A 9,605-nucleotide genomic window follows, 5' to 3' on the forward strand; every position below is an offset into this window, starting at 1 on the left:
TTCTGTGTTTGAATGCTTGATTCACTAGTAGCAGCACTGTTGGGAGGTGTGGCCTTGAGGTGTGTCACTGTGGGGGTGGGCTTTGAAGTCTCCTATGCTCAAGCTCTGCCCAGTGTGGAATTCCAGTCTCATCCTAGCTGCCTTTGGATCAAGGTGTAGAACCCTTGGCTCCTTCTCCAGCACCATGCCTACTGTGTGCCACTATACTTCCTGCCTTGATGATAATGGACTTAACCTCTGAAACTGTTAGCTAGTCCCAGTTAAATGTTCTCTTTGATTGGAGTCTCTAATCATGGTTTTATTTTCACAGCAATAAAACCCTATGACACATGGAAACTACAATCCTACATAAAACAGGGCCAAAGAACCCCATGCAACAATAGCATACTGATTTCCCTTCCTCACAGTAAATGCCACTTGAATGCCATAAGATGAATCCAGGTGCCTACCTCTCAAGGGGAAGTTAGTGTCTTGAATGACTATAATAACAAAATAATAATTAATAATAATAGGTCTGCACTGAACACGGTTCTTGGCCACTAACAGTTTTGCTGCTTTGAGGATTCTTCTGTGAAGTCGGCTATCACCCTGTCCTATAATCCAATGTCTTTCACGAGCCCCGTTTCGTGAACAACAATGTATCATCTAGACATCCTGTTTCCTTCCTCCTTTTCACTAACACACACAGTCCCTAATCATTAATCAACCAGCAGGATAGTGGGGGATCTGTATTTCCCTAACCGGGATAAATGGACAGCATTTACTTCTAGATCTTAGATAGTTATCTCATCTCCTAATCTGCCTTGTGGCACCATTACCTTCCTCCTCAAGGTGACCATCTGTCAACATCCCATCCTTATCAGGAGGGCTGAGAAGCCGCTCAGATTTTATCCGGATTTGCAAGCTAAGACATCAGCCTGATGCTGGCAGAAAACATGAGCTCCCAGTATCGCAGACAAAGGACGCTGTCATAGCAGTTACCAAAGTATTAAGATGTTCCTGTTCTGCTTCCCACAGCCCAGTTCCCACAGGGCCATACAAATAACCAGATTCTATCTTTACAATGAGTTGCATGCAGCTCAGGGCTCCTCTCCTGTCTGTCATGAAGGCCTTGGCTCTCAAGGAGATTACCTTTTATCCTCCTAAGCTAGGAGCAAACCTGCCCTTTGCTCTGATGGGAAACGCTGGCTGTTTCTCCCTCTTCCCTATTTATCTCTAAAAATGTTAGTCTAAAGGCAATCAGTACCTCTCCCTGTGAGATATACAGGAGGACAAGCAGGCATGGAGAACTGTCTAATGAATCCTGAAGAAAGTGGAAGTGACCTCCCCGTTTGTTATTTACGGACAGACAGACAGTTGCACCAGTTGATGAAAATGTATCTTCCTGAACGCTTCTCAGTGCCTGCACTCCTTCCTCCTTATAACTTATAACCCATCTCAATTTCCTATAAGGGTAACTGTAGCTTGTGTGAGGCCAGCAGTTTATGCAGCAAAGAATGAGGATAATTCAAGATTTCTGATTGGATGGTCAGGTAGGCAACCTGGTACCAGTCTAAAAAGGAATGATTCTTACCTTCTATCTTTAACTTGCTAGGGGGACATGAGACACCCTCTTGTCAGCAGTTCTTAATGTGCAAAGACGAGCATTAACTGAACAAATCCTAAACTAAATGTTTGCATTCATTTTTTAGCCTGAACACACCCAACTTTTAACTATTTTAAACCAAAGTACTTAACTTGAGACTGGAGAAATGGCTCAGAGGTTAAGAGCACTGACTGCTCTTCCAGAGGAGCCAGGTTCAATTTCCAGCACCCGCATAGCAGCTCACAACTGTCTGTAACTCCAAGATTTGACGCCTTCACACACAATCAGGCAAAACATCAATGCACATTAAATAAATAAATAAATATTTTTTTTAAATTAGCAAAACTTGCCAAGCATGGTGCGACATGTGCCTTTAATCTTAGCACTTGAGAGGCACGTGGTTCTCTTTGAGTTCAAGGCCAGCCTAGTCTACTAAGAGAGTTCCAGGACAGCCAAGGTTGTTAACACAAAGAAACCCTGTCTCAAAAACCAGAAAAAAAAAATGCAAAACTTATGCCAGAAGGGGCTGGAGAGCTGGCTCAGAGGTTAAGAGTACTGACTGCTCTTCCAGAGGTCCTGAGTTCAATTCCCAGCAACCACATCGTGGCTTACAACCATCTGTAAGGGGATCTGATGCCCTCTTCTGGCCCGCAGATTTATGTGCAGCAGAGCTCTTATACATTCAATAAAATTAAAACAAAAACAGGGGCTGGTGAGATGACTCAGTGGGTAAGAGCACCCAACTGCTCTTCCAAAGGTACAGAGTTAAATTCCAGCAACCACATGGTGGCTCACAACCATCTGTAACAAGATCTGACTCCCTCTTCTGGAGTGTCTGAAGACAGCTACAGTGTACTTACATATAATAAATAAATAAATCTTAAAAAAAAAACAAAAAAACAAAAACAAAAAACAAACAAAAAAAGGACTTATGCTAGAAGATATCTTAAAATCTACAGTACCTTTTCTAATTACTAAACTTTTATGTTCAGAAACATGCTAAAATGATTACTGCATACCCAAGCCCCAGTAACCAACCAGAAAATAACTACTTGATCAATATTTAACCATAAAAGAGACTGCTACATTTTTCTTTGAATTTAATGAGTTTACATCAAAAAAAAAATTAAGTAGTCATTTTACATCTAAGGAATAAAAACTGTTTTAAAAAAAATACAAAGAGTGAGAGGATTTTTAAGCAAGTTTACATTTCTTTTGGCTATGGTTCTGAACAATTCATCTCATTGTGTCTTTGTCACAATATGCAAATGCATTTCACGACACCTGTTACAACATCAAATTAACTCTTAAGAGTATACAGGGTCTATACTGCCTCAGAGGACTATAATATGCCTTCTATGAAAAGCTCCACATTGTATCTCAGCATCACACAAGTCGGCCACCAGTCACCCAAACTCACAGGAATCGTCAAAGTTGGTTGGAAATAAGTCCACATAAGAATTTAATATCTAAAAGGTGAAATGTTCCTTGTATTAATGTTAGCAAGATCTTTACTTTTACATTACTAAGAAACACTTTAATAGTTTTAGAGCAAACGCTGTTAAGAGTCTAGGGAGTTAAAACCGTACTCCTGAGGTCAAGCTTGCAGATAAATCTTTTGTAAGTAGTTCTCAAAGTATCCTCCCTCCCATCCCCAAATTCTACATTGTTTCTTACAAAACTTTGGTCAAGAGTAGAAATATATCCAGGCAGATGTATATGCCATATGATAGCAGGATACCAAGAACAGTAAAGCTCAACTAATGACCTTAGGTTTTAAAAATAGAAGGCAATTGAGATGTACTCAAAGTTACATTAAGAAAAGCTTTCGCTGGATAATATTGAAACAGTCACAAAGGTTAAGAAAATACTGATATCAAAGTACAAATGACTACAATGTTAAAATAGATAAAAGCTACTATATAAGGGCCTCTGTTAAAATCAAAAAGAAAAAACACAACACATGAGCCAGGATGGTTTTTCCTGTTCTACTCATGAAGTTTTTTTAAGTCTCTGTATTTATAAGGTTGGTCATGTGGACATCTGTAGCGCATCTTACATCCGATGAGGTCTCATTCCAACTTCACAAGGTAGATCTATCTCTTCCAGGAACCTCTGGATCCTGGTCACATCTTCGTCACTGTACAATTTCAAAGTAATGCAGTATAGCCATGATGTGCTGGGGCATGAAGACGTAGCCGGTGTACAGGGCCATCCCCACCACGGAAACCAGCATCGAATCTGCGTGATGGTTAAGGAAACTTATTTTTCCTAGTCTATTTCAAAACTAAATTCCAGGGTTTTTTTTTTTTTCAACAACCATCAATTTCCGGTCAAGTATTCATTTGCATACCGTGTTTTTGTATATATCAAGTACATATAAAGATCTAATAGTGCAGAAATGGTACTCACCATGACAACACCCTACGTGGTCTTTAGCTCATTTATCATTTACCCTCTACCATGCAAAGTCAGCACTGTTACTCTCACAATTAGATGGAGGTGAAAACATCAGATGGCTTAAAATTAAGTATCTATAGTGTTCAACCTAAGAGACAAGAGCACATTGGCGCTGGAAAATGGCTCAGCTGCTAAAGAGCACTGACTGCTTTTCCAGAGGACCTGGGTTCAACTCTAAGCACCCACATGGAAGCTCACAACAGTCTATAGTTTCAGTCCCAAGGGATCCAATGCCCTCTTCTGGACTCTATGGTCTATACACATACACGAAGGCAAAATGCCCATACACATAAAATGGAAAAAGAAAAACTGAGGGGGAGGGGAATATAATTATACTTCATAACTTCAGAAGATCTACCAATTTAAGTAACAGCAAGAAGGGATGTATGATCTAAGGTTTTCAGGTTTAAACTTCCAAGTGGCAGGAGGTACCGACTCTGGCTCGCCAGCACTGGATTACAGACTGTCACGCACCAACATGCGTGGCCTTTTACAAAGATACACAGGATCCAAACTCAAGTCCTCACAGTTGTACAGCAAGCACTTCTTCACTGAGCCATTCCTTGCAGTTTGGGGTTTTGTTCTGTTTTGTTTTGTTTTATGAGAAGGTTGGGTTTAAATAAACAATGTGCCCACTACAAACTAGTATTTGTATAACAGTTCAGCTGGCAAATCTCTTAATCTAGAGCTTTTCCATGGGGTGTTTACTGCCGTTATTACTCATGAGGCTGAGAAAATAACGACTTGCCCAGAGCCAAACTGAAAGCTGTCATTAGAACCCAGAGGTCAAACCAAGACTCGAAACCTATTCACTCACATCACGGAGAAAATGGAACTGAAAACTCTCCCACCATCTTCTAACCTTACACTGTACTCTCTCCTTAATCTTGTTTTTTTGTTTGTTTTGGTTTTGTTTTGTTTGGGGGGGGGGCATCTCTCTGTGTACCCCTGGCTGTCCTGGAACTCGTATAGACCAGGCTGGCTTTGAACTCACAGGGATCTGTCAGCCTCTGCCTCCCAGTGCACGATCACAGAGGCATCTGATCTGGTCTACCTTTCTCTTCATTACATTTCTTTAAAACGAGCAAACAAAATGCCCACTTACTGACTCCCTGTCATTAGCAACTCACTCACTTCCACCCATCACTGGAAATACAGATATCCCAAGGCTCCTCCCAGTGGCCTCTTAGCAAACACAGCAGCTCATCAGGGCGCTGGCGTGGTCTCTGCTACACTATCTGTCCGACAGGTCTGAGCTGAGGTGTCTCTCTGGGGCTCTCATCTCCACCACCATCTCCTGTGTGTTCCCCTGTCCATCGCTGCTGTGTAGGGTGACTAAGAACGGATTCTGCTTCTCTTCCAAATATCAATTTGGGGGTTGATATGCTAAATTTGGTTTTTTTGGTTTTACTTGCAGTGCTAAGGATTGAACCAGGGCCTTGGGTATGCTAGTTCACTTGCAATGAGCTCCATCCCCAGCCTAGTACACAGTACACCTACCTACTCATCCAACGAATCCCGCATTCAAATTAACTAAACCTTCCCAGTTCGTCTCCAGTGCCTACAAATATGTCCAATCGCTCACCCCTCCTTTCCTCATCAAAGATAAATGATAGAGGCAATTTTAGTCCTTACTCGTCTTGAATATTTGGATCTACTTCAGGTCATACTGCTTAGAAATAGAAAAAAAAAACCATCAGTTCTGGCAAAGGTAAGCAGAACTATTGAAAGTCATCCGAACTTACCCTTTATAGAATAAGTTCTTTTAAAAAAAAAAAAAAAGAAAAGAAAAAAAAGACTTCTTTTGTGACCTGCTAGGTATGATGACCCATGCCTTTAATTCCAACATGCAGGAGGTAGAGGCAGCCGGATCTAAGTATGAGGCCAGCCTGGTCTACATAGTTCTAGGACTCCTGAACCTCATAGAGAGACCCTGTCTCTAAAAACCAATGTTGAGAACTGGTAGCAAATGCCTATAGTCCCAGCACTCAGGAGGCAGAGGAAGATGCATCTTTGAAAACAAGGTCACTCTGGTCCATAAAGTGAGTTCCAGGACAACCAGGGCTACACAGAGAAACCCTGACTTGAAAAGCAACAATAACGGCCAGGCAGTGGTGGCGCATGCCTTTAATCATAGCACTCATGAGGCAGAGGCTGGTGGATTTCTGAGTTCGAGGCCAGCCTGGTCTACAAAGTGAGTTCCAGGACAGCCAGGGCTAGACAGAGAAACTCTGTCTCGAAAAACCAAAAAAAAAAAAAAAAAAAAAAAAAAAAAAAAAAAAAAAAAAAAAAAAGAAAAGCAACAATAACAACGATTTGTTTTGTAGCTCGAGACAGAGGCTGGCAAAACTCTGTGAGTTCAAAGCCAGCCTGGTCTATATAGGGAACTCCAGAGCAGCCAAAACTATACAGTGAGACTATGTCTCAAAAAAATAAAATAAAATAAAAATTCAAAAAAAATCAGTGTTTATGTATGGTCAAAAGAGGACAATGGATCTCTTGGCACCAGTTATGAGCTGCCCTATGTGAGTGCTGAGATTCCAACTAGGACCTTTACAAAACCAGCATGTGCTCTTAACCACTGAGCTATCTCTTCAGCCCGTTCTTAAATTTTTATGTTATTCCCCTCTCCCTGTGTGTGTGTGTGTGTGTTTGTGAGAGAAAGAGACAGACAGACAGACAGACAGACAGACAGACAGACAGACACAGGGGCAAGGGGGAAGAAAGCAGGGGAAGAAAGTGATTGAGCATGTCAGTCAGGCATATGCGCAGAGAACTTAGAGGACAACTTTGGGGAATCAACTACTGTGGGTTCCAGGGATGGAGCTTGGACTGCCAGGCCAACATGGAAAGTGCTTTTGACCCCCTGAGCCGTCTTGCTGACTCAAGTCAACTGAATTTAACTACAAAGTCATAAACTGCTTTGAAATTTTACACAAAATTAAACCTCCATAAAATTTAATCTTTATATTCCACAAAAAAATGTTCCTGTATATCCTGACCTCATTTCTTCTAATCTCCAGAATAATAAATAGCATTACAGAAGAAGTTTCTAAATTAAATTTCAAAATTACTCCAAAACTACTCTAAGTCTTCAATCATAAGAAAATACTTTAAAAAGAATACTTAAAATAGATTTAGGTATATATTGACACACTAAATAAAAATAACAGTATAGAGCTTCTGCTAGACTGAATAGTCAATCACTTTTTATTTGTTTTTATGCCGGGATTAAAGGCCTGCTTCACCGTGCCCAGCAAAATGTTGGCACTTTTGATCTGTAGTTTCTTGGGGATCTCCAAGATGGATCAATATTTCACACATATTAAGTTTTAAAAACCACTAGAAATAGGGTCTTATTTAGCCCAGACTGGCCTGGGTCTCATTTAGCCCAGGCTAGCCTTAAATCACTAAGCTAGGATGACCTTGAACTCCTAGTCCTCTTGTCTCTACCTCCCAAATGCTGGGATTATAAAGCAAGAACTACCACACCCAAATACTTTTGATAGGTGACTTAACAGATCTATGTAATTTTAGCCACCAAGTTCCAACAGCTCCAGTGTGCTGCACTGAGCTAAGCATTCCCTGGGAACGGGGAACACTACTGTCACCATTTAAACTGGCAGATCCTTTGATGCTAGCTTGGATTGTTGGTTTGGCTTAGTTTGGTCTCAGTTTGTCCTGGGTTTTGGTTTGTTTGTTTGTTTGTTTATTTGTCCATTTGTTTTGAGTCAGTGACCTCAAACTCTCCATCCCCCTGTCTCAGCCTCCCAAGTGCTAGCACTATGAGTATATTATCAGCACACACGACTGAAAGTGTGAGCCTCTACCAACACTGCCTGACACTGGTTTTATTGAGACAGTTGTGAGGCTGGGAAAGATGACTTCATGTCCTTAATGGGTCCTCACAAACAGAGGTAAATATGTACCATTTGGAGTGGGTTGGCTATAATTTCCTATCTGGTTCTTAAATGGATCTCTCAGTCTGTCCCAAATCTCTCTAAGTATAAATGCTTTATAGGCTAGGGAAACAATGCAGCAGGTTAATCAATACCCACCAATCATGAAGATCCAACTTCACATCCCTAGGACTCACAGAAAGCTAGGCACAGTGGCACAGGCCTGTAATCTCAGAGCTCCTCCATCAAGACGGGAGACACAGACAGGAAACTCCCAGGAGGCCTGCAGGCCAGTAAGCCTATCTTACATGGAGGCAAACAAGAGACCCCGTGTCAAACAAAGTAGAAGGCAGGGACATAACATATGAGGTGTTCTCTGACCTCCACAAGTGTGCCACGGCATGGGGGCATCTTGCACACATGAACACACACCTAGTTTTAAAATAACAATAAAGCATCCTGGGCACTGTAAAGTATAAATAGCGAGTCCCAGAAACAGGATGTCCCTGCATAGCCCTGCCGTCCTTACCTGTACTCTACTATAAAATGTAGGCACACAGGGGCTGGTGAGATGGCTTAGTGGGTAAGAGCACCCGACTGCTCTTCCAAGGGTCGGGAGTTCAAATCCCAGCAACCACATGGTGGCTCATAACCACCCGTAACAAGATCTTACTCCCTCTTCTGGAGTGTCTGAAGACAGCTACAGTGTACNTACATATAATAAATAAATAAATCTTAAAAAAAAAAAAAAAATGTAGGCACATCACCGACCTGAGAGCTGACAGGAGAATGAGGAATCCATACTGCTTTACAGCATCACTAAATCTGTTCAAGAGGTGAACATTTGCCACCCCAACTCAGACCTGTTTGGCACTTCCCACGGCTACCCTGCTACCTAAGTGCTACGATTTATGTCATAACACTGGGGTGTCACTGACCTTCTGGGGTTCTACCAAAAAGAAAAAAGAAAAAAAATGAGATTCCTCTTTCTTCATTAACATTTTAGGACCCCATTTATTTGGAGAAGACGTTTAGTTACCACAACTGAATTATCCTTCCAGTCATCTATTGGAGACACAATAAATGTAAATCTATCTGATTATATCTGACACACCAACAAGACTGATAATATACAAATAATCTTTCTACTTACCACACCTGTATAAAGTTGCTTATTTAAGTTCTTGTACCTATACAGAAGTCAGATTTATAGAAGAGCCTCCTCTGACTAGGCTACAACCCCCCCAAAAAAAAAAAACTAAAAAAAAACAAACATGCAAAGCTGAGGTCTGAGTTTTAAGTGTTGTGAGCAGGACCAGGCCTCACTGAGCCTCCGCTCCAGGCTGTAGGAAACCACGATAGAGCTGCCTCATAAATCACTCCAGGACCAGCAGGCGGTATGCAGGCCCTGAAGATAAATGTTTATACAGAGGCTGAATGAAAAACAGGTTCCTTATAGCCAAGATGTAACATGAATTGTAACATGGTATTACTACTCATGAATAAACGAAATGCAACCAGGCATGTGGGCAATACACCTTTAATCCCAGCACTCAGGAAACAGCAGCTGGTGGAGCTCTGCGAGTTAAAGGCCAGCCCGGTCTACACAGCAAGTTCCAGGACAGCCAGGACAGTGAGACTCTGTCTTAAAAAAAAAAAAA

At 41.5% G+C, this 9,605-nt stretch overlaps 1 protein-coding gene across 1 annotated transcript in view; it reads right to left on the reverse strand.

Annotated features, from left to right (window-relative positions):
* Window positions 1-2,650: 2,650 nt before the first annotated feature.
* Sptssa (serine palmitoyltransferase small subunit A) overlaps window positions 2,651-9,605 on the reverse strand; it is an 11,810-nt gene continuing 4,855 nt past the window's right edge. The window contains exon 2 of the mRNA XM_021202277.2: window positions 2,651-3,826. Within this exon, the coding sequence (XP_021057936.1) occupies window positions 3,723-3,826 (104 nt within the window). The 3' untranslated portion in view covers window positions 2,651-3,722. The remainder of the gene's footprint in view (window positions 3,827-9,605) is intronic.

The sequence above is a fragment of the Mus pahari genome, chromosome 7 (assembly GCF_900095145.1).
Source record: "Mus pahari chromosome 7, PAHARI_EIJ_v1.1, whole genome shotgun sequence".
NCBI classification, from domain to species: Eukaryota; Metazoa; Chordata; class Mammalia; order Rodentia; family Muridae; genus Mus; species Mus pahari.